At 44.6% G+C, this 26,199-nt stretch overlaps 1 protein-coding gene across 1 annotated transcript in view; it reads right to left on the bottom strand.

Annotated features, from left to right (window-relative positions):
* Positions 1–2,903: 2,903 nt before the first annotated feature.
* TMEM196 (transmembrane protein 196) overlaps positions 2,904–26,199 on the bottom strand; it is a 61,520-nt gene continuing 38,224 nt past the window's right edge. Inside the window, exons 2-4 of the mRNA XM_033935278.1 lie at positions 25,874–25,930; positions 17,064–17,318; positions 2,904–3,619 (exon numbers count right to left, since the gene is read on the bottom strand). Of these exons, the coding sequence (XP_033791169.1) occupies positions 3,560–3,619; positions 17,064–17,318; positions 25,874–25,930 (372 nt within the window). The 3' untranslated portion in view covers positions 2,904–3,559. The remainder of the gene's footprint in view (positions 3,620–17,063; positions 17,319–25,873; positions 25,931–26,199) is intronic.

Genomic DNA, 26,199 nt, shown 5'->3' with positions numbered 1-26,199 from the left:
ATGGGCATTTATGTGTGTTCATACAAACATAAATGCCAGTAGTCCAGTTATAAACAGGACTGCAGTTGGGTGGGATGAGCATTTACATGATTATTGAAAATTATAATCTACCTGCGTTCTTTATTATTCTAGGCAAGAGAATTTACACCAGCTCTGTGTCCGATGTAAGTAGTCATGCCCTAAAGCCCGGATTCTCCATAGGGCACCGATATCGGGGGCTGCCTAAAAAGTAGCTGCCGATCACGTGTCAATCACGTGACAGCATCCTATACAGAATCCCGCCTCTGTGAAAGATAGGCACCGGAAATAGAGGCCAGAGTTTTGCAGGCCTACATTTCCAGCGCTTATCTTTCCCACCTCCCCCACCCTTTTCACAAAACCACAGCGCCGGCCATGGTGATAACAGCTCTGATGCTCGTAGGAATTTTATGAACATCAGAGCTGTTACCACCGCAGCCGGCGCTAAAAACTGCACTACGGTTTTGTAAAAGGGGGAGTTATGAATCACACTTATGTAGGCACTTTAGGCCACCTAACGCAACTCCTGTAACCACACCCATAGTAGCATTCGGCAGCCTAAAATACCTATGTAGGCACAATTAGAGCATGTATTATTTAGGTACCAGTTAGTGGCATAGCGAGGGTGAGAGGTGCCCGGGGCGGTGGCGCCCCTTCATCTGCACCCCCTGCTCCTTCCCCGACCCCTCTGCTACACGCACGCCCCCTCTCCTTCCCCCCATACCTCTAGTTGTCCACCGCCACGAGCAACAGGAGCTTCAACATGCTCCTCATGTCCCCATCGTCTCTCCCATTGATGTCACTTCCAATGTGCGGCAACCAGAAATGATGTCAGCAGAAGAGATGACGCGTTCGCAAGGTGCACGTCAAAGTTATCAGTCATGGGGGCGAATAACTAGATGTATGGGGGAAGGGAGGGGGGCACGCATGTGGCAAGGGGAAGATTCAGAAAAGGCGGGGCAGAAAGGAGAAGGGGTGCTGGTGTCCCCACCAACATGGCTCCCGGGGCAGACTGCCCCCACCTCCATCCTTACTATGCCACTGACACCAGTGGGCGCTTTAATGGTGTCATTTTTTACTGTTTTAAATGGCATTTGTTACTCAACTTATGTGCTGGTGGAGCACCTACCAGCACCTAAATTTATACTAGAAATACAGTAGAAAACAAGTGGGGAGTGGGACAGATCTAGAATTCTAGAATTTCCCTCTAAATATACATACATTACATTACCTGTTATGCTAGCATTCTATAAAGCAGTGGTCTCAAAATCATGGCCCGGGGGCACATGCAGCCTGCCAGGTACTATTTTGAGGCCCTCGGTATGTTTATCATAATCATAAAAGTAAAATAAAACAGTTTCTTGATCATATGTCTCTTTAGCTATAAGTTACAATATTACAGTGGTACCTCAGTTTACGAGTGCACCAGTTTGCGAGTGTTTTGCAAGACGAGCAAAACATTCGCAAAATCGGCGTCTTCGGGCACCGGCACCAACGCACAGGAGATGCCGGTGCCGGTGCCCAGATGATGATAAGAAGCGGCAGGGGGGTTCCCAATCGTGGCAGGGGGTGCCCAATCGCGTCGGGGGGTGCCAAATTGTGGGGGGAGGGTGCCGGATCGTGGGGAGGAGGGTGCTGGATCGCAGGGGGGAGCAATGCTGGTTCTCGTGGGGGGGGGGAACGTATCAAAGCGAGTTTCCATTATTTCCTATGGGGAAACTCGCTTTGATAAACGAGTATTTTGGATTACGAGCATGCTCCTGGAACGGATTATGCTTGTAATCCAAGGTACCACTGTATTAGTAAGACTTAGCCAAAAGGAAAGATTTATAAACTGTAAAGAGTTTTACCTCATGCAAAATCGTCATTTCTTTAATAATCACACTGAGGGCTCTTTTTACTAAGGCACGCTAGCGTTTTAAGCACAAACCATGTGCTAAATGAAAAATACTAACGCAAGCTCTATGGAGGCATTAGCGTCTAGTACACGCAGCATTGTAGCGCATGCTAAGTGCGCGCTAAAACCGCTAGCGCACCTTAGAAAAAGGAGCCCTGTATCTGAACAATCTTTTTTACTGCAAGACCTCAAACACCCAAAGCACTACTTATGTATTTTTCATGCTCTTACTGGGGCTGGATAATCCTCATCGGTCTTTGCGTAGTACTTGTTCTTGTGCAATGTGGGAAAATTTATTACGTTAGTGTGGTGAGCTAATAAATTTAGGAAGAGCACTCATCTTTTTCAGCCCAACGGCTGCCCAGCCGTTTCACTGTTTTCCTCAGGGGCTTATACTCTTCTTGAATAGCACCTCAACTGTCGCCACCGTTAACCCATATGGGGAGTGCTGAACATTACTCAACAAAGGTTCAAGAAGAGTATAAGCCCCTGAGGAAAACAGTGAAACGGCTGGGTAGCCGTTGGGCTGAAAAAGATAAGTGCTCTTCCTAAATTTATTAGCTCACCACATTAATAGTCGTGGCCCTGCAAAGGGTTTGAGTTTGAGACCACTGCTATAAAGGAAAGTTGTACCAAATGCTGCCCAAGCTCTGATGCTTTTATTATCAAGCCAATTGATCAACAGTGGGTGTCATTCCTTTCGTCACTGTTGAACCTGGTTGGGTAGTTAAGTTCAAGCTGTGATGCATTACCCCTGATGCAGCCTGAGGACAAAACATGGCCATGTCAGGTATTTTAATAAATATTTTATCTACTTCAAACCTTATTGTTGCAATTCTTGTGATTTTCATCATTTCAAAGAAAAGCATATTCCTATAAATGGCCGATTGGATTACTTTTTGTTATATTTGGTGTAAAAAATAGACACTTATCCGTTTGTTATCATTTTATTTGATCATCTTATATGTACATATTACAAAATATCCTCCACAAATTGTAAATATTTACAGTTTCACGGCAACAAGGATTTCCATGGCACTTTTAAGCATTCTGCCTTTAAAAAGACATCCAGGCGTTATAAGCATTCTCATAATTGCTCATTTGACTCTGCATATGAATGCAAGACTTTTAAAGACATCTAGTTTGCATGCGATTGAAAAGTGTTATTGTGCAACTTCATATTAAACCATTTTCAACTAAAAGGAATTTTTTTTTTTTTTAAGTTGATAAAAGGCTATTTAAAATATATATTCCTGAAAGTTGCTCAGCCTCAAAGGCTAAGGGCTCCTTTTACGAAGCCTTTTACAAAGCCGTGCTACCCCCACGCTAGCCATAAAACTACCGCCTGCTCAAGAGGAGATGGTAGCGGCTAGCGCGGCCGGCGGTTTAGCACGCACTATTACGCGCGTTAAACCACTACCGCTGCTTCGTAAAAGGAGCCCTAAATAAGCACATATATACAAAAGCCAAGAGGAGAAACTCAGACTGTTTTTGAAATTGGATCTATACTTTACTGCATGCCATCCTGCAGTTTCTTAAGTCTAAGTGCTTTAATTGTTTTAATATCTTCCAGTCTTTCTGTATTTTCTTTCTTGAAGAAAATTCTAGAATCTTTCAAACTAGTGAATGTTGGTTCCATTCTTACTACACCCTTCCATTACAAATAAGCTGTGGTCCTCCATTGATCATAGTATCCGCCAGTTCCTGTAAAAAAAAAACAACAACCAAGCAAAAAGTTATTTTAAAGTTGGGATTCCTCCTGTCATACTTAAAGATACAGTGACTTGTAGTAGTTCAAATAAATTATTGCAAATAGTACCTTTTTAAATCATTTCACTTTAGCTACAGGGATTGAAGCTTTCAAAATATTTGGCAGGGGTTTTATCCTTGTGAAAGAATTGTATATTCACAGTTGTTCTTTCTAATCCAGCTGCACTATTTTAATGAAGCTATGACTTGAAATGTGGTTGAATTTAAAACAAAATGGATACACTTTAAGTCAACACATATGGAAATGTTTGCATGATTATGGCCCGCAGCACGATCATCTTTAAGGATTAGGGACCTGATTTATCACCGCTGTGGACAAGGACATTTTTCTGGCAAAACATTGTTCACTGGCTTCGGGAAATAAATCTAATCTTATCCTACGTTTTGAAAAGACATGTGAGAGGCTATGCACAGTTGGCAAATACTCATTAAACCTCTTTTGCAGAGTTCTAATGCAGGCCATTCTCTGCAATGAACAATATACTTTTGACTTGATTACAATCCCTGTAGTTATACTGTAGAATATTGTCACTTATGTATGGAAGTTAATTACTTAATTGGCCCTCAAATGGTAATAACTGCAATAATTGGCCTTAACTAGCACTAATTTGCAGTTATGCACATAAGTGAATTATAACCCTGTTCTAGGAAGTGTGCACATGTAAATTGTCTGGCAAGTAACTTCAATAAGGGATGTTCACATGGGAGGGTCATGAGCAGGTCATGGGTGTTATGACTATAGTAGCACTATCAGTTAACAGCGCAAGGTGCCGCATTTAGGTGGCATAAGTGGTCATGCCTACATTTAGATGCTTTTCTGGTGACTTACGCTGGTATCCTATAGTGGGTTTGGCATGCAAATTTGCTACTACAGAGTACTAGCTTAGGGGACATTTTTATATAATTCTTTAAAATAATTAATAGTAGTAGTAGTAGTATTAGTAGTAGTAAAAGTTAAGCTCTCCAAAAACTGAGCAAAAAATCCTAACTTAAATATCTATATCTTCTGAGCCCCGTTTACTCACTTATCAAACACTTACATGACCTTCATCCATAGGAAACAATGGGGGAAAGTGTCAGTGTAATAATACTTCAAGAACATACATTTCACTGAGGTGTCCACGTTAGGATTTAGCCTAATATGTGGAAGAGTAGCCTAATGGTTAGAGCAGTGGGCTAAGATCTCAGAAGAGCTTGGTTTAAATCCTACTGCATAGTAACATAGTATATGACAGCAGATGAAGACCTGAATGGTCCATCCAGTTTGCCCACTAGTTATACCCATTAAAAATACATGATTAACTTGTCTCTTCTTTGATATTTCTGGGTCATAGACTGTAAAGTCCACCTGGTATTGTCCTAGGTTCCAAATGCTGAAATTGCCATCCAAGCTCACTCCAGCCTATCCAACCATCCTTTTTGCAGGATATCTACCATAAAGTCTGGCCAGTAACATCCTCATGTTCCAAGTTAGTGGAGTTCCCATTAATGCCCTCCCCAGCCCAATCCTACACCAAATCATCACATATGGGACACAGACCGTACAAGTCTGTCCAGTACCAGCCTTAGTTCTTTAATTTACATCCTTCGTTTTCTAATTAGAGATCCTCTATGTTTATCCCACGCTTTGATCTTGGTTATGTCACTTAACTCTCCATTACCTCAGATCCACACTCAGATCATGAGCCTCCGAGGACCAGAATAATACCCACTGTACCTGAATAAACATTGCTTGGATAGCTTTTGGTCTTAGCAGGCAGTAGATAAAAATAAAACACAAAATTAAAATGTAAGTAGAAGAGAGCAAAGCTACAGGATACTGACTATAATTCATAAAGATTGGGGATAATATCCTGAAGGTTTCCAGGATATTCTTAATGAATATGCATGAACTAGGCTTGCATGTACATCCTTTATTATGTATATGTATATATATATATATATATATGTGTGTGTGTGTATATATATATATATATATATGTGTGTATATATATATATATATATATATAAATATATGTACTAGTGTTTAAGCCATTTACATTAACAGGTGCTAGAATATATGCCTGTCTGTCTTTATTTATTTATGTCTCTCCCTGCTCCTGTCTCTTTCTTCCTTTCTTTCTGTCTCTCTCCCTCCTGCTATTTTTCTCTCTCGCTCCCTGGCACCCTTTGTCTTTCTTTCTTTCTGTCTGTCTCTCTGGTCCCCTGTCTGTCTTTATTTCTGTCTGTCTCTCTCCCTGGCCTCCTTTGTCTGTCTGTATTTCTTTCTGTCTCTCTCCCCCCCACACACACTTTCCTTTGCAGAAGCAGCAGCGGTATTTCCCTTCCCCTCCAGGTCCCTCTGAAGTAGTAGCAGCATTTTTCCCCCCCCATTCCATTCTCTCCCCCTTCCCACTTTCCTTTGCAGAAGCAGCAGCGGTATTTCCCTTCCCCTCCAGGTCCCCCACAGATATGAATGTCTGGCAACTTCTTTCTCGCCTAGATCTAAAATTGAAAAGATTTGGCTACCCTTAGCAGAGCCCTCCCCTTAGCAGAGGGTTTTACATGAGTATAATCAAACTTCATATATAATCACCTTCACAGTTTCCATCATGGGGTGATGTCACATTCCTAATGTTTCTTTTTCTCCACTTATAAATTCTTTTTGTTGCCACAAATGCAGGACTCTACTTTTTGGCGATCGTGGTGGCTGATCCTCCTCTAAAGAGCAGCCTGCGATGGTGGCCGGCTTTAGCGAACCTCGCAGGCCGCTCTCCAACTCGGTAGCATATTTCCTCTGACGCGATTCCGTGCGTCAGAGGGAACGTGCTACCGAGGTTGGAGAGCGACCTGCAAGGTTCGCTAAAGCCGGCCACCATAGCAGGCTGCTCTGAAGAGGAGGATCAGCAGCAGTGGCAGCAGCGGCGAGTGAGGGCGGGAGGTGTGTTCCCTGCTGAGGACGCAGGCAGGGAGAGAGCTTGCCTGGCTTCCATGGTGAGTGAGGGTGGGAGGAGGGGAGTGGCCAGAATGTTCCCTGCCGCCGGGTTGGCGGCCACGGATCACACACCACAGCGGCAGGGAACACGAAATCCTAAGTGCGCATGTGCGCTTAGGCTTTTATTATGTAGGATATATATATCTGTCATGTGGATGTTGAGAACTCTTGCAGTAGATTGCCTAGGTTGGGAAATTCACCCAGTTATCCTGATCAGTCAAACCAAGACCATAGGAACTGTTCAAAGTCTTTATTGACCCTTGAATATTAGCCTTTTAGTTTAGGTAGTCAAGTAGTGATATTTTAAATAGAACTGGAGTGTAATGTCCAGCTTCCCCCAAGACGTTTTCTATAATTTGGTGACCAACTAGTCTATTGGGCCAAAACAATGAAGACTGGGGTCCCATGCAAGCAGACAATTTCTCTTACAAAGAAGATGGTAAGTTGTGTTGCCAATGGCAGTTTAGAAATGGATATGTTCTTGTGTGTATCTATCTGTCCACATAAACGACCTCATAAAATACTGACCAACAAAAAACTATGCACTTTGACATGATGGCATATACCTTGCTTTTAGGGTTCTTGCATAGATTATAAACTATGCTAACCTACATAAGAACATAAGAAGCGCCATCTCCGGATCAGACCTTCGGTCCATCAAGTCCGGCGATCCGCACACGCGGAGGCCCTGCCAGGTATACACCTGGCTTATTTTATAGCCAACCATATCTTTATATGCCTCTCTCAAGGAGATATGCATCTATTTTGCTTTTGAAGCCTAGGACTGTCGATTGTGCAATAATCTCTCCTGGGAGAGTATTCCAGATGTCAACCACTCTCTGTGTGAAGCAGAACTTCCTGATATTAGTCCTGAACTTGTCCCCCCTTAGCTTCATTTCATGTCCTCTTGTCCGCGTCAAATTGGACAATGTAAATAATCTCTGCTCTATTTTGTCGATTCCTTTCAGTATTTTGAAGGTCTCGATCATATCCCCACGCAGTCTCCTCTTCTCAAGGGAGAACAATCCCAGTGTTTTAAGTCGATCCTCATATTCCAGTTTCTCCATACCCTTCACCAGTTTAGTCGCTCGTCTCTGCACCCTCTCCAGCAGTTTTATATCTTTCTTTAGGTAGGGAGACCAATGTTGGACACAGTATTCCAAGTGGGGTCTGACCATTGCCCTATAAAGCGGCATTATAACTTTCTCCGATCTACATGTATACTTAATTTTAAGCATAGGCATTTATACCCATTCCAGAGCAGGAATAAATGTCTATCTCTAATATAGGCGTGATTTCTGTCACTTATGCTAGTATTTTATAAAGACACTTAGGCATCTATTTGTCTTAATACAGTTAACTTAAGATAGGTGCCTTAAACATGTTTACAGTAAAATTTGTTATCCATGAGAAGCAATCTGCTAGGATTGCTGTACAACCACGTCAGATGATTAGCAAAAAAAAAAAAAAGTCCATGGAGAGATGTGTTCAAGGTCTACAATAGATTGGAAATCATCATAATTGACTGGAAGGATTTTCATATGGAACCATCTTGTTAAGCCAAAACATAAATCACACAGTCTATATAGAGATGGCCACTAAAATATCATTGAAATCAGTTCAGTGGTTAATTCCAGACGTCCAAGTCGTGTTCCAGTTGGAGCACATCCAGATAACATCTATCTGGAGTGAAGCTACAGCCAGTCAGAGTGATTTTATGTGTGTGTGTGTGTGGGGGGGGGGTTAATTAGGTGGGTGGTGATTGTTTGGATCTTATAGGGGTTGTTGGTTTTTTTTTCTATGAATGGTTTTTAATAAGGCATGCGATTCAAGCCTACATACTTCTTGATGTACTTCTTGAACGGAGAAACTTTAACTAGGACTTCAGCAGAACGAGATTTAGGAGTAATCATCAGTGCAGACATGAAAACTGCCAATCAAGTGGAGAAGGCTTCATCTAAGGCAAGGCAGATATTGGGTTGTATCAATAGAAGTTTCGTCAGCCGAAAGCCTGAAGTCATAATGCCGTTGTACAGGGCCATGGTGAGACCTCATCTGGAGTACTGTGTGCAATTCTGGAGGCCACATTACAGTAAAGATGTGCGCAGAATTGAATCGGTTCAACGGACGGCCACCAGGATGATCTCGGGGCTCAAGGGTCTCTCGTACGAAGAGAGACTGAACAAATTGCAGCTCTACACTCTTGAGGAACGCAGGAAGAGGGGAGACATGATCGAAACATTTAAGTACCTCACGGGACGTGTCGAAGTGGAAGATGATATTTTCTTTCTCAAGGGACCCTCGGCCACAAGAGGGCACCCGCTCAAACTCAGGGGCGGAAAATTTCATGGCGACACCAGAAAGTATTTCTTCACAGAGAGAGTGGTTGATCATTGGAAAAAGCTTCCAGTGCAGGTGATCGAGGCAGACAGCGTGCCAGACTTTAAGAATAAATGGGATACCCATGTGGGATCCCTACGAGGGTCAAGATAAGGAAATTGGGTCATTAGGGCATAGACAGGGGGTGGGTAAGCAGAGTGGGCAGACTTGATGGGCTGTAGCCCTTTTCTGCCGTCATCTTCTATGTTTCTATGTTACATAAATAAATGAATAAACATACTGTGCATGTAGAGCAGGGCTGCCCAAGTCCGGTCCTCGAGATCTACTGGCAGGCCAGGTTTTCTGGATATCCACAATGAACATGCATGAGAAAGATTTGCATACCAAGAAGGCAGTGCAGGCAAATCTCTCTCATGCATATTCATTGTGGATACCCTGAAAACCTGGCCTGCCAGTAGATCTCGAGGACCGGACTTGGGAGCCCTGATGTAGAGCATGTCTTGGGCCATTGTTGCATGAGGCCACCTCAGTTATTTTTCTTCTGGAACCCAGCAGCCTCATATTTCGCAGTGTGTGAATAACTTTTGAAGTTTTGATAAATTGCCTATTTTTATAGCATCTGCCACCTCAGCTTTCCTTTACATTCATTTTAAATCCTTTAGATTTTTCATTGAGCTTTGAAGTTCTTCCCTCTATCATTATGAGATCATCCCAAGTGTTTTCATCACAGCAATACTCTCCTTTGATGTTCATAGAGAGTATTGCATTTTAATAGACTCATCTGGGTATCAGAACTCAGAAGAGATCATAACTGACTTGCAGGCTGTTCTCATTCATGCTTCCAACTCCTTAAAAAAGTGTAGCATTATACTATAAAAAATTTTCTTCATAAACTGAAGGCTTATTCTATCAAACCGCACCCACAGTTTGAAGTGCGGAGAGCTGCGCTGAATGGCCCGTGCGGCTCCCAACATTCATAGGATCTCTATGAGCGTCGGGAGCAGTGCGGGCCATCAGCGCGACTCTCTGCGCTAAAAACTGCTAGCACAGTTTGATAGAAGAGGCCCTTTGTCTTCTTCTTTTCAGATTTTCTCCCTTTCCCTTAGAACCCCCTACCCAACAAAAAGAGAAGCTTCTTTTGCTCTTCTTCTTCGGTCATTATTTCGGAGTTATTAAATTTTAAGTGTTCTTGCTCCGATCACATCTCTTCCCATTGCTGGCACTTCAACCTTATCAAAAGGAGCCCATACAATTGAGGTAGTCAAATAGCTGCATGTGTACCGTATTTTCTCGCATATAACGCGCGCGTTATACGTGGTTTTTACGTACCGCGCATACCCTTGCGCGTTATACGCGTGAGCGCGTTGTACAAAATTTTTTTACATAGTTCCCCCCCCCCGACGTCCGATTCCCCCCCCCCCCCCCCGCAGGACCGCTCGTACCCCCACCTCGAAGGACCGCTCGCACGCACCCGCACCCCCACCCCGAAGGACCGCTCGCACGCACTCCCACCCGCACCCCCACCCTGAAGGACCGCTCGCACCCCCACAGCCTCCCGACCCACCCTATAATGTAGAAGCTCCTACCGGTGTCCTGTTGCTTCCTCTTGCCGGTCCCGACACCCGACACGATCAGGGCAAGAGGGAGCTCAAGCCCTCTTGCCCCAGCCAACCGCGGCACCCCCGACGCGATCGGGGCAAAATGGAGCCCAAGCCCTCTTGCCACGCCGACTCCCCAACTCCCCGACAATATCGGGCCAGGAGGGAGCCCAAGTCCTCCTGGCCCTGGCGACCCCCCCCCACTAGTTGTTCGGGCCAGGAGGGAGCCCAAACCCTCCTGGCAACGGCGACCCTATACCCCCACCCGCACTACATTACAGGCAGGAGGGATCCCAGGCCCTCCTGCCCTCGACGCAAACCCCCCCCTCCCCCCAATGACCGCCCCCCCAAGAACCTCCGACCGCTCCCCCAGCCAACCTGGGGGCGGGGCCTGAGGCACATGGGCCCAACCTGACCATGTGCCCAAGGCCCCGCCCCCAGGAGGGACCTAAGGCTCCCGGGCCTATTCTGATTGGCCCAGGTGCCTTAGGCCCCACCAGTAGGCGGAGCTTTGGGACGGATGGGCCAATCCGGCCTCATTCCATTGTTGGCTGCCTGCCGGACAGGCGGGTTTGGCTCCCGTCTGTCCGACCAACTACACAAAGGTACGGGGAAGGGGGGTGGGGGTCAGCGGGTAGGCTGGGGTGGCGGTCGGAGGTTCTTGGGGGGGGCGGTCGTTGGGGGGAGGGGGGTTTGCGTCGAGGGCAGGAGGGCCTGGGATCCCTCCTGCCCGTAATGTAGTGCGGGGTGGGGGTAGGGGGTCGCCGTGGCTAGGAGGGTTTGGGCTCTCTCCTGGCCCGAACAACTAGCGGGGGGTGGGGGTCGCCAGGGCCAGGAGGACTTGGGCTCCCTCCTGGCCCGATATTGTTGGGGAGTTGGGGAGTCGGCGGGGCAAGAGGGCTTGAACTCCCTCTTGCCCCGATCGTGTCGGGGGTGCCGCGGTTGGCTGGGGCAAGAGGGCTTGAGCTCCCTCTTGCCCCGATCGTGTCGGGAAGTCGGGACCGCCAAGAGGAAGCAGCAGGACACCGGTAGGAGCTTCTACATGATGGGGGGGTCGGGAGGCTGTGGGGGTGCGAGCGGTCCTTCAAGGTGGGGGTATGGGTGCGGGTGGGAGTGCGTGCGACGGTCCTTCGGGGTAGGGGTGCGGGTGCGTGCGAGCGGTCCTTCAGGGTGGGGGTGCGAGCGGTCCTGCGGGGGGGTTGAATCGGATGTCAGGGGGCATCAGGCTTTCAGGGTGGGGACAGGACTTCAAGGGGGAGAGGAGAGTCGGGGCGGGTGAAAGGAGAGTCGGGGTGGCCAGAGGAGAGTCGGGGCGGGCGAAAGGAGAGTCGGGCAGCATGCGCGGTATATAAAAATTTCTGTACATAAATTTGTGTTTTTCACGCGCTATACCCGTGTGCGCGTTTTACACGGGTGCGCTTTATCTACGTGAAAATACGGTAGTTGTTCTGAAGATTCCATTTAAGTTCAGACATATCCATAAAAACCAGCAGTAGCACCTGCCTCTCATGGGGACATAACTTGTACTCCTGCTCAGTGTCATAGAACTCCATAGGCCTTGACAGAGGTATTGACCCTGCTTCAGAGGGAAAGACATGGGTTTTCCCTTTGTATTTGCATACTTTAAGTAAAAAATAAAAAAGGAGCGCACAGATAACTCATGATAGTCAAACACTACCACAATTTAGCTTCCCAGTCCTCTCCTGGTTCTAAGGCTTCCCAACAATGAAGCAGGCCATTAAAACATTTTGCCTAGACATACTCGAGATCTGCTCCGTTTGCATTTTCTAAGGATGGTCACATGTTAATTCTCCTTTTTATGCATCTTGCTTTCCTAATTTTGACTTATTAGGGTTTTCTAGCTTCTTGTTTATATATCACACACGATTACCATCCCCCTCTTCTACAAAGCCGGGCTAGCGGCTGCTGCGCAGTAACGGCCTTGAAGCCCATAGAGATTTGTAGAAGAGAGGGCATGTTTCAAGTTTCAAGTTTATTCAAATCTTGATATACCACTTATCAAATGTCTAAGCGGTGTACAACAAAAGTAAATAGAAAAAAGTTAAATAACAAATACTGGGGAAACAAAAAAACACTAAACAGTCAACTAGATACAAAGGGAGTAAAGGAGAGAAATACAATATGGAAGGCACTTGTTTATTATTATTATTTTCCATTTTTATTTTCTCTATATGTATGCCTATGCATCATACACCTATTTGTAATTTATGTTTATTTTTATGGGTATGTTTCTCTATCACATATTCAAAGCATTCCTTTGTTCCGATTATATGTTTACCCCAAAATTATTTTGTCATATTCATTTGATATTGCTTTTAACGTTCATTTGCTATTGTAATAAAACAGTCTTTTAGATTATATTTGTTAAGAGTATTTTAGTTTGTTTTTATTTTAACAATATGTTTTTAGCTCTATGATATTTGCAATTATGTTTTTTACAAAAATATATTTATGTTTTGATTGTTAAAGTCTCTTTTTCCCCAGTTGATTTGTTTGTCCCCTGAGGAAGGCATCACACTGCCAAAACTAGAATCCTGGTCAGGACCTAAGAACAAAAATGTACTAAGCAACTTCATAAAGTTGTTTGTTTGGACTTTTTGATAAAAGTAACTGCTTGTTGGTATAGACATCTCACTTGCCTTTTCTGTTACATTGATCTACCCAGATACTTGCCGTTGAATATCAAACAAGCACTATCTACTATCTGCCTGTAAATGGGCTGAGTGGTCCTTGCCCTTCACCTCTTCTCTACCAGATGTTTCTGGTCTTCCAGGCACCTCTTCTGTTCTTCACGCAACCTTCCTGGTCTCTCGGGCCACCAAAGATCATTCCAGCCATTGCTGGTCCCTCTGGTTGCTACTGCTCATTCACCCTGGTCACTTCGGTCATCTCTGCACATTCTGGTAGCCAGTCCCTATGGTCATCAGTCACTCACGCTGGGCCCTACCAGTCACTCTGGTTGCCAACACCACCGGTCCCTCTGGTTTCTGGCCTATTGGCTCCAACCAGTCCCTCAGATTCCTCCGCTAATCACCACTGGTCTCTCACACCAATTCGCTGGTCTCTCCATCAGCCACTGTCAGCCTGAACTTCCCCAGTACACTGGTCTCTCCACAGACCTTCTGATCACCGGTCACTTCCTTAGTTTTCCCATGTCCCTCAGGGGTTCTACTGAGGACTCTCCAGGTCCCTCAGACACTCTCTCTCTCAGCACTCTGCAGGTCACTCAGATGCCCTCTCACTGGCCCATCCCTGGTTGTCAACCTTGAGAGCTCTACCAGGTAGGTAATACAGGGCAGGGTCACTCTCTGCTGTATTGTGCTCCCTGTCAGCACTGGACAGCACTTCTACTGCACCAGGCCCCCTGTCAGCAGCAACCAGTACTGGGCTTACCAGGAGTTAGACCAAAAACAGCATTCCTCCTCCCAAAGATCACCCAGCTCCTAAAGGAGTGCTTGGTTTTCACTGCTTGGAACCTGTCCTTTTTAGCACCACTGTTCCCTCAGGGTGAGAGGACAGCTCCCAGGAGCCTTTGAAGGATTGTATGCAGATTAACTCTATCTTTCAACTGCTCAGACTCCCTCTGCTGGTCTGGGAAAGGACCTCTATCACACTGCCCTCTATCACTCTATCACACTGCCCTCTGCCTCTTCCATATGGCATCTGTTCTCTTTCTATGCCTCTTCCAGAAACTATCTGCAATCCCTTCCATCTCTTCCCCTCCCCCGCTCCCCCCCTGATTTCGCATTTCTGTCTCCTTCCCTTCCATCTCTTCCTCCCTCCTCTTCCCAGATGTTTTTTAACATCTCTCTCTTCTCCTTTCCTCCCCCCCCAGATATGGTATCTCTGCATCCTCCCCCTCCCCCATGCTCCGGCATCTCTCTCCTCTCTCCCTTCCTTTTTTTTACTTCCCTGGTCTTCCTGCTCAATTTATTTTCTGCCTCTGTCTAGATTAAATTCTTTCTTACTATCCAGTCCTCAATTTTCCTCTTTTCATTGTGTCTACCTACAGCTTGCTACCTATTTCCCTCATCCCTTCCAGTATCTCACTAACTCTATCCTCTTCCCTCAATCCAGCATGTGCCTTTGTACTTTATCCCCTCATTCCATCATGTGCCCTCTCTCTCCTCTCCAGTTCATTCCAGCATTTGCTCCCCTCTCTCCTCCCCACTTCCATCCATCTGCTGCCCTCTCTCTCTCTCCTCCCCACTTCTTTTCAGCATTTGTTCTCCTCTCTCTCCCATTCTACATCTGCTCCCCTTTCTCTTTTCTCCCCACTTCTTTCCAGCATCTGCTGCTCCCCTTTCTCTCTTCCCCAATTCTAATCAGTGTCTGCACCCCTCTCTCTCTCCACTTCCTTTCAGGATCTTCTCCCCTCTCTATTCGCCCCACTTCCATGCAGCGTCTGCTACCCCCTCTCTCTCCTCCTTACTTCCATCCAGTGTCTGCTCCTGCCTCTTCACTTCCATTCAGCATCTGTTCTCCTCCCCACTTTCTTCCATCATCTGTTCCACTCTCTCACTCTCCCTCCCCAACTTCCATCTAGCATCTGCCCCCTCCCCCCAACCTTTCTCCACACAATAAACCTGAAGCGGCACACAGTAAACCTTAGGCACCACTCAACCTCTTCCCCTTGTCAGGCCATCTCCCTCCCTTCCCCTGATCTTCACAGGCACTTTTCAGAATCAAAGTTTTCTCTCTTAGAGGGGCTGTGAAGCGGTAGCCACTCTCACAAGTTGCACATAGCTGTCTCCGAAGCTTCTCTTCTGAGGTGATCTGCCCAGGTGGAAACATAAAATTGCATCAGAGGACAAGCTTTTGGGCAGCCGTTGTGATTTGTGAGAATAGCTGCATCATGGCCCCTCTGAGAGAGAAAACTTTGATTTTGGAAAAGCGCCAGCCAAGGTGAATGGAAGGAAGGGAGATGGCCCGGCAAGGGGAAGATATGCCCAGACCGCAAGCCCTCTGGAGCTGTAGGGCACATGGCAGCTTCCCTGTTTGCCCTCCCCTAATGCTGACCCTGCAGACAAAGAAAAATATATTTAATACCAATTTGGATTTCACATATTGGCTGTTTGGTACATGACATTAATTGGAAGTTAGACAGTAGAAAAAAAATAGAAACATAGATACATAGAAAAATAAAGGCAGATAAAGACCACATAGCCTATCCAGTCTGCCAATCCATAACAGCTATTTCCCTTATAGATCCTATATATTTGTCCCAAGCTTTCTTGAATTCAGATAGTCTTCATCTCCACCATCTCTACTTGCAGGCCATTCCACAAATTTACTGCCCTTTTCATAAAGAAATATTTCCTTAGGTTACTCCTGAGTCTATACCCTTTCATCTTCATCCTATCACCCCTCATTCCAGAGCTGCCTTTCAATTGAAAGAGTCTTGATTCCTGTGCATTTATGCCACAGAAGTATCTACAAGTCAACACAGAAGTGTTAACACAGCTACAATTTCAGTTCATATATCAGCCCAACTTACATAGTTTTAATAGTAAGAGGGATATTTTGGATCTTCAGCTTGCCCAACAGGTAGCATAACCTGATCGGCCCACAATCTTCATTGATCCAACTTCAGTCTCTATCATGACTATCTTTATATTTTCTAATTTTTTAATCTTTTATAAATCTTATTAGATGTATACTTAGGATAATATGAGACTTAACTTGCAGCACCACCTCGTCCAACGTGATCTCCGTTTCAGAACTTTCTTCAGGGAATAAGGTGCGATTGATTATTAAAGCTGCAAAGAAATAATCCTATTAAAACATCCGTTCTTACAGTTAAACAACTAATAAAAGCACTATAACATTTAAATATCCAGCTTATCTACTCATAATATTCTTCCAGCTATGTTACATACCCGCTGCACTTTTGTAAAATGGCCGCGGCGTTGTTACTACAGGAAACCCTCTGACGTCACTTCAAATCTTAAAGCTCTATTGGCCAACTCTCACTGCTTGACAAAATGTAAAACGGGAAGCCAAAACCGACAACCCTGTTGATTTTTGCTTACTGTGTTGATTGTTAATTTTAGAAAGCCCCAGAGTCAGATATAAACATTGGAAAAAAAAAAAAAAATCTTAAACAGCACAAAGGGGCATAAAACAATCACAAGGGGGAACTAATTAGACACAGCTGCTAGCCATTCAGCATCATCATTAAGTCCATAGGGGACTACAGTGTTTAGCTCAGAGATCCAACGAAGCTCCCTGAGGCTAAGGAAAAGATAGTCATGATAGATACTGAAGTTGGATCAATGAGGATTGCGGACTGATCAGGTTATGCTACCTGTTGGGCAATCTGAAGATCCAATACAGTATATCCCTCATACTATTAAAGCTATGTAAGTTGGACAGAAGTATTTAAACATATCTATCATATTTTCTCTCTCCTACCTTTTTTCTCACACTGCATGTGTTAGCTTACCTTCTCTGCCATTTCGTGGGAGTGATGAAGTGAATGTTCTCGCTCTAGGAACATCCTCCTTTGCTCATAGCTGGCCAATCGGCAAGTGAGCCATGAAGACAGGGTGCAGCCACTGATTCCTAGACACGCAAGGGACATGGAGGCAAGATGCAAGGAGTAAAGGGACGATGACTTCTTTGTGAGAGCACGCAGGAACTGAAAATTGAGTATTCCTCCTATCAGTCCACAGATACAGCAAGCTGAAAATAGTATCATCTAGTGGGAAACAGGGTAAATGGAGAGCTTAGAGGAATTTTTCTATATAGAACAGAGACTATACTTTTTTTTTCCCTAGACTTTTGTAGCATTGCAAACTTACTGTAGGATCATACAATCATGACGACAAAATAAGAGAAACAGCTAGAATTTTTATAGAGTTATTCTTTGCTCTCGGTCTGAGCAAAAATAATGATCACAAACATACATAATCAGTTTCAGGAGAAATAACAATTATCGTACAGGCTTGAGGTAGTTTATTTTCCTCTGAAGTTAGGCAAAAGTGAATCTATAATTTTAGATCTAATAATAGGCATTGTACCACTGATTTACGTTGGATACGAAAGCAAAAAAAAAAAATATGAAGCAGTTCCAAATAGCAAAAGTGTGCTTATACTATGTTATTGAACGATGAGACAATTTTTAAAATTTCCTAATCAAAAGGGCCCCTTTACTGAGCAGCTAATGTGGATTTTACCACATGCAGATATTAGTGTGGAGACCCATTCTAGCATCTGCTGTGCTATTATAGCAGCCAGTGTGGTAAAACCCACACTAGCTGCCTAAAGTAGGAATGTGCAGGAGCTGGACATGGCATGGGCAGGTTGGAGGAGTTGCGGGCTTTGATAGCTAGTGTGTAGGTCAGAACAACATGTTAGCTGCCAAGACTGCTGATCGTGCAGCTGCAGTTAATGCCACTTCAAGAGGAGGTAATAAGTGACGCCATGGCCTAATGCTAATTCAGTCTCTCCTGCCAATCCTTCCCCCACTGTTGATCAGACATCCCTATGATCCTTCAACACTCACCAATCATAGACTCCTCTGATCTGATCTCTTCCACCAAGCCCCATCCATATGGCATAAACCCCTCGATTGTCCTAAATTCAACTATTTCTACCCCTAAACCCCTTTGTCTCTCTCTTCAAGTTTCAAGTTTATTATTTATTTGATATCCTACCTATCATTACATCTAGGCAGTTTACAGTAAGTATAAAAAACATAGTTAAAAATAGAGGGATTAAAAATAAAACATCAGACTGAAATATATAATCTTGGAAACATGGAGGGTTATAATTAAAAGTTACGTCTAAGTCCGTTTTGGGCCTAAATTGCTAGTCGCCCCAAAACGGCAGTGTTTAAAGTCCATTCCCGAAAAATATATCCAAAATTTTTTTTTCCCAAAAATTGTCTAATTATACGTCCAGCCCTTTGATCGACCAGACCGCTAAGTTGTCTATCTTTATACCCCATTCTCGTCCAAAAATTGTGACAAAACGCCTAGGACAAGACCTTTTGGATGTGGGAGGGGACAGCAAAGTGATGGACTGGCCACCCAGACATGGCAACAGAGTAGTGGGGCAACAGAGTAGCGGGGCACCTTACAAGGCACTGCTGTGAACTTCACAAAAAAGGTGCCACATAAACAACTCACCAGAACTCTCTTGAAGGTCATTGTGAGCCCCCCAAAACCCACTAACACACCTGTCTACAACCCCAATAGCCCCAGAATACTTAAGCTACTTCTGTGCTGCTCTACTAGGCTTTCCTATGCCAGGTGCTGATGTTCTGGAGGTAGGTATGTACGTTTTTATTCTGATTTTTATGGTGTTGGGGGGGTCAGTGATCATTGGGGGAGTATGTGGGGGTCTGTACTTTATGTCTGCAATGGTTATCTCGTTACTTTGGATACCTTCTGGGCACTTAGACCTGCTTTTACATCACCTAAGTCACAATGTACAAGTTCCATCCAGGCAGCCTCGTTACACTTTCAGTTATACTTGCAGTACGACTAAGTCTAGATCAGCCCACATCCCGCCCAAATCCCTCTGACCACTCCTCCTAAAACGCCTCTTTCAGCTCTGGGCAGCATTGAAGAGGTCTAAGCTGCATTGAAGAGGTCTAAGCTGTTTTTAAATACGTCTAAACCAGTGGCCTCAAACTCAAACCCTTTGCAGGGCCACATTTTGAATTTGTAGGTACATGGAGGGCCACAAAAAAAAAAAAAGTTAATGTCTTATTAAAGAATTAACAATTTTGCATGAGGTAAAACTCTTTATAGTTTATAAATCTTTCCTTTTGACTAAGTATTAATAATAATATTGTCATTTATAGCTAAAGAGACATATGAGCAAGAAACTTTTATTTTACTTTTGTGATTATGATAAACATACCGAGGGCCTCAAAATAGTACCTGGGGGGCCACATGTGGCCCCCGGGCCGCGAGTTTGAGACCACTGGTCTAAACCCATTTCGGTTATTGGCACTTGGATGACTTGTCTTTTTGATCGTCCAAGTGCCGATATAGGTGGGATTTTAGATGTATTTCTGTTTCGATTATGAGCCACTTAGTGACTAGAAACAAAAGGGGGGGAGGGGGAAAATAGAATATTTTTTTAAAAAAGGAATAAAATGGCCACACACATTGAGAGGGGCTAAAGATAATGTTCTGCACTAGCTAAAGAATGAGATTTCTTACGAAGTAAAGGCATCCTTAAACAGAAAGGTCTTTAAATTCGTCTTATACGAGATTAGTAGGGATGCTTCTTATAGGTCTTACCTGGAGACAAATGTCCAGTGGCAAGGAGCTAGAGTGGTTCCCCTTTGTTCCCACTCTGTCCTGTGCCAGATTCAAAATGGAATCACTGGTTTCTTGTAGTAATATAGTAGTATAACCACTATGGGTCATCTGTCCATATAAGGGCAGTAATATAGTAGTAGTATACTACTACTAGGGGTCAGCAATACCATTTTGAATCTGGTACCAAATAAGGAAAGAGTAGGGGGGGGGGCTACTCATTTGTTTTTTGCTTCTGGACCACTAAGCTTTACCTCCCAATAAGATCCAGAGATGAAGAGGGGTGGAAGGATCTTGAGAATGGGGTAGAGTTTGGTTTGAGAAAGGTGGGTGCAGCTTGGTGGGGGACTGGAAAGGGTCTTTGATTAGGGGTGTTGGGGTTTTGGGGGGATTGGAGGGGTGTCTAATGGTAGGGGGAAAGAACATAAGTGGTTCCTGATTGAGGAGGATGAGAGAAAGACTGAAAATGGTGTCTGGGGCATTAGGGAAGGATTGAAAGGGATGATGGAAGTATCAGAAGGGGAAGAGGGTTGGATTAGACTGGACAAGGGAGACATAGGCACACTTGATTAGTGGATCAGAGCAGTGGCGTAGTGAGGATGAAAGGCACCCAGGGTAGTGATGCTCCCTCTCCCGCCCTTGTCTCCACCCCCTGCTCCTTCCATGATCCCCCCTGCCGCACGCATGCACATCCCTTCCCTTCCCCCGTACCTCTAGTGTTCACCCCTGTGAGCAAGAAGAACTTCAATGTGCTCCTCACAGCCCTTTTGTCTCTCCCGCTGATGTTATTTCCTATACACAGCACCTGGAAGTGACGTCTGCAGGAGAGACAATGCAGTCGTGAGGAGCACGTTAAAGTTGTTGCTCATGGCAGTGAACAACTAGAAGTACGGGGGAAGGGAAGGAGGGTGTGCATGTTGCAAGCAGAGGAGTGGGAAGAAGCAGGGGCAGAGAGGAGAAGGAGTGCCGGCACACCCACCAGCATGGCACTAGGGGCGGACTCCCCCCTGCCCCACCTTACTATGCCACTGGATCATAGGGTGATTGAGGGGAGTGGAAATGTGTGGTGACAGCACTAGGTCCACGTTACATATAAGGGCTGATGGTATGGAAGTCTTATGCTATTGACCCAAGCTTGTAACATGGTTCCTGCATATCAATGTCCCTCAAACTTCCGGAAATGTGCAGATGTTGATGCGATGGTGTCACGCACATGTATCCCATTTTATGCAATGAGACCCTCTGGTAAAATAGCAAGATATGTGTTAGGATAGGTTATTTTACCAGTCCATGCTCATAACTTCCCTCCTACTTTTCTCTCTTTCCCTATCTCCTTCCCTCATGCCTATTCCATCTAGGATGTCCTGGGAAAGCTTTGATTATCACAGCAGGATGTCCAGGTCTAAGCCTGCCCAATGTCCACCCATAACACACCTCCCAACACACCCCTTTGAGCTCTGGATGTTGCCAGTGGTGTGCCTTAAGGTTCTGTTCTTGGGCCTGTTCTTTTTAACATTTTTATAAACGATATTGCTGAAGCGTTGTTGGGTAAGATTGCCTCTTTGCGGATGATACCAAAATCTGCAATAGAGTAGACATGCCAGAACATGAAGAATGACCTGGTGAAGCTTGAAGAATGTGCTAAAATTTAATGCTAAAAAATGCAAGGTCATGCATTTGGGCTGCAAAAACCCGAGAGAACTGTACAGTTTAGGGGGTGAAGAACTTATGTGCGTGACAGAAGAGCGGGACTTGGGTATGATTGTATGTGATGATCTTAAGGTGGCCAAACAGGTTGAAAAGGTGACGGCAAAAGCTAGAAGGATACTAGGTTGCATAGGGAGAGGTATGGCCAATAGGAAAAATGAGGTATTGATGCCCATGTATAAGACTTTGATGAGACCTCATTTAAAATATTGTGTACAATTCTGGAAGCTGCACCTTCAAAAAGATATAAAAAGGATGGTCCAGAAGAAGACTACTAAAATGGTATGTGGTCTTCATCATAAGGCGTATGGGAATAGACTTAAAGATTTCAATCTGTATTCTTTGGAGGAAAGGCAGGAGAAAGGAGATATGATAGAGGAGTTTAAATACTTATGTAATGTAAATGCGTATGAGTTGAGTCTCTCATTTGAAAGGAAACTCTGCAATGAGAGGGCATAGGATGAAGTTAAGAGTAATCCAGAGTAATCTAAGGAAGGCCAGCAAGGGTGGTAGATACGTGGAAAAGGTGGTGGAGACAGAGACTATGGGGCTCATAATCGAAACAGAAAAACGTCTAAAAACCAGCCTAAATCAGCACTTGGACGATCTAAAAGACAAGTCGTCCAGGTGCCGATAATCGAACCGGGTTTTAGACATATTTAAAAACAACCTAGGTCTTCACAGTGCTGCTGAACAACCAGCGCTAAAAGGGGGCGTGTCAGGAAGAATGTCGAGGGTGGGATTTGGGCGGGACGTGTGCCGTCCTACTCTTAGTCATACTGCATGTATAACCGAAAGTTTTACAACACTGCCTAGAAGGAACCTGGACGTTGTGACTTATGCCATCTAAAACCAGGTCTAAGTACAAAGTACAGACCCCCACACACTGCCCCAGTGATCACTGATCCCCCACCTCCACCCCCATAAAAATCATAATAACAACTTTACATATCTGCCTCTAGAACAGACATGTCAAACTCTGGACCACCAGACAATTTAAAATTTCCCCTAAAGCTGGTCTTCCGGTACAAATGCTGCATCATCTGTAGGTTCACGGGCCTGCACAGGCCTGCAGAGGATCGCTGGCCAGTTGTAGCGATCCTAGCAGGCCTTCATAGCCTCAGCTGCACATTCCCTCTGGTGCGGTCCCGTACATCAGTGGGACCACGCCAGAGGGAACGTGTAGCTGAGGCTTCGGCGGCCTGCTCGGATCGCTACTGCCAACCAGTGATCCTTTGCAGGCCGCGTGAACCTACAGATTATGCGGCACAAACTTACCTGTTGGATATTGTTTTTAAAGTAGGGAAACATTTTTGCAGCAAACAAAGATGAGGATATAAATATTGATGCCATTTAGCTCAAGCCAGTTTTAAAGATCCATTGTTCTTCATTTTATGCCAGGAGTGGAACATGGATGTTCCAAGCTGAAATGACTGACTACACTTTGTATTAAATGTTTATCTTTCTACTGTGATTAGTCTGCTATAGTTTAAGCTTTCAGAAATCCAAAATGCAGGCATTGGTATACTAGAATTGAGCCTATTGTAGCATGTTAATTCTTTTTTAAAATACTTGTTGGACACTGCATTTATGTTTTGTGGAAATAAAGATTTGGGTTTGCAAAAATAGTAGGGACGGCGTGTAGTTGGAGACGTTGTAACCCTATACCTCTACTAAGACTAAGCCTTAATCACTTAGGGGTCCTTTTATTAAGGTGCACATATAGCACGCACTAAATCGGTTAGCGTATTTTACCATATTTTTCGCTCCATAAGACGCACTTTTTTCCCCACAAAATGTGGGTGGAAATCGGGGTGCATCTTATGGAGCAAATACAAGTTTAACCCCCCCCCCCAGGTACCTTTTTAAAAATTCTGGTGGCAGTGGTCCAACGTGATCTCGGCAGAAGCTTTCTACGCTCCTGCCCCTCCCTCGCAGGATGACTGCTTCTCTTTCTGCAGAGCAGCACATAAAGCAGGAGCATGAGCTTTTCGCACTCGTGCCTGGTTCCATGCCACTCACTGAATGGCTGCCGTCAAATCACGAGAACTGACGGCAGCCATTCAGTGAGCGGTGTGGGACCAGGAACAAGCACGAAAAGCTTGTGCTCCTGCTTTATGCACCGCTCTGCAGAAAAAGAAGCAGCCGTCTAGCGAGGCAGGGGAAGGAGCGCGGAAAGCTTCCGCCGAGAACACACTGGACCACTGCCACTGGAATTTTAAAAAAGGTACCAGGGGGACTGGCGGGGCTGCAGACTGACACAAAGCAGATAGTCGCATGGAGGCTGAGATCGGGTCACTGTGGCAGGGGATTATAGATTTCCAGGAGGAGGGGTCAGAGGTGGAGACCCCCACTATCTTTAGCAGCATGGAGGAGAAGCCAGTGTTGCCCACCGTGTTCTTAGATAAGAAGAGTCCTGAGGCTGAGCAAGGGCAATGTATAGGAGAAGGCAAGCAGTGTCCCGGCTTCACCAGATAAGGAGTCAAAAGCCACCAAAGAAGCAGTCTATGGTGCTACTACCATAGCAGATGACAGAAAGTTACCAGTGAGTTAAGAACCATTTACTGGGCATGTATTTTGTTAAATATAAATGTATGATTTTTTTTGTGGGGAGAGGGGTGAACCTTGGCTCTTGTATGATGGGCGCTACTAGTGAAGTTCAGTGTTTTGTCAACTGCCTAGAAATGTTTTAATAGGCAAGTATAAATACAAATGAAAGGTATGGGGTTGTGTATAAAAAAACTGTTAGTCAGCTGGGACTAACCAGAGGGGGGCAGGGTACAAAGCTTGGCAGGGAGGGGGGACAGGGTGCAGAGCCTGGCAAGGAGTGTGGGGTTGGGTGCAGAGCCTAGCAGGGAGAATTTTGTTCAGAATGTTTTTTTTCTTGTTTTCCTCCTCTAAATCTAGGGTGTGTCTTATGGTCAGGTGCGTCTTATGGAGCGAAAAATACGGTAATAAAAAATTTGTTCCGCGACTTAGCATTTTTTTCAGATTTCGACCCCTTATGTGATTGAGTTTGACACCCCTGCTCTAGAACATCAGCACCTGGCATCCTGGCATAGGAAAGCCTAGTAGAGCTGCACAGAGGTGGCTTAAGTGGTCTTGGGGGTGGGTTAGTGAACCATGGAGAGGAGGACCTAGGCCAATAAGCCACTCTAATCACTGCATTCATGGTGAAAAATGTGCACCCCCAAAAAAACCCCTAACCCTTTTGTACTGCCATATAAGTGGCTTCTGCAGCCATAAGGGCTATTGGGGTGGTAGATAGGTGGGTCTAGTAGATTTTGGGGGTGTTTTGGGGGGCTCACCATGACCTATAAGGGAGCTGTATTGAGATGTTTATGTGGGACCCTTTTTGTGAAGTTTACAGCAGTGCCCTGTAAGGTACCCTATTACTCTGGTGCTTTGTCTGGGTGTCCAGTCCATCACTTTTCTGGCACCTCCCGCGCCTAAAAGGTCTTTTTCTAGGCATTTGTGACTTGGACAAATTTATGGATGAAAATGGGGTATAAAGATGGACGACTTAGCGGTCTGGACGATCAGATGACTGGACGTACAGTTAGTTTGTATTGCTGAACTGCTTGGTTTTACCTTTTTGTTTTCTGGTTATTTTATGCACAGCATAGAAAGGCTAAAAGGCAAAATATGAAGAGGGAAGATTTCAAAAAGATTTTACCAACTAAGGAGTTAGCAGGCTAAAATAATAAGGCAGAACATTATCTCCATGCCGTTTCACTAGGAATCTATATAGTACTATATTTAAAGTAAGCCTTCCTCATGGTGTGTTTATGATAGGTGGGAGATATTGCCCTGTAATCCCAGCTATAGAATATGAGGGGCCACTGAAAAGTTCTCATCCCAACCAACAAAGTTGGGGCAGTCTGCATCGAAGGCTATACACTCAGTACAGAGATTTTCCACTTTTTTTGTTCCATCAGAAAAATACAGAATGAAAAAAAGTGGAAAATTGCAGGACTAAGTGTAAAGCCCTTGATGGAGACTGCCCCAACTTTGTTGGTTGGGCTAAGAACTTTTCAGTGGCCCCCTCGTAGCAACTACAAAGTGCACAAGAACTTTCTAAGCCATAAACTTTTAGCAAATTTTACAAAACTATTCCTTTTAAAAAATGTGCATAGATGTATACAGATACTAGTATATCTATACTATTTACTAATCAGATGCTTAGTGAAAACAGATTCCCCCCAAGTTCCAGTTACAATAGTTTACATTTTCAATTCTTGTAATTTATCGCATGTGCAATGGAAACACTTACAACAAGTCCAGTTTTTTTTTTGGCACAAAATATTCCACAAATGCCACAGAGAAGAAACTGCAAGAAAACAAAACAAATGTATGTTATTCTTTATTGTAGATTTTAAAATAAAACCTGCTTTACAGCCAGTGTAATAAAGCAATGATATGCACTGTTCACCTTTGCTTCGAAAAGTGAGTAAACGCTGAAAAGAACTTTAGTAAGGTTGAGGCATGTCTGCCATGCAAAGCGCGCTATAAATGCGTGGGCTTTTTCCTCTGAACTAACGAGCTTAAAGATCCAGCTTGTCTGGGAGAACAGCTCTTCAGAATAACATAGTGAATGGT

The sequence above is a fragment of the Geotrypetes seraphini genome, chromosome 2 (genome assembly GCF_902459505.1).
Source record: "Geotrypetes seraphini chromosome 2, aGeoSer1.1, whole genome shotgun sequence".
Lineage (NCBI taxonomy): Eukaryota > Metazoa > Chordata > Amphibia > Gymnophiona > Dermophiidae > Geotrypetes > Geotrypetes seraphini.
This window is presented reverse-complemented; position numbering and strand designations above follow the sequence as displayed.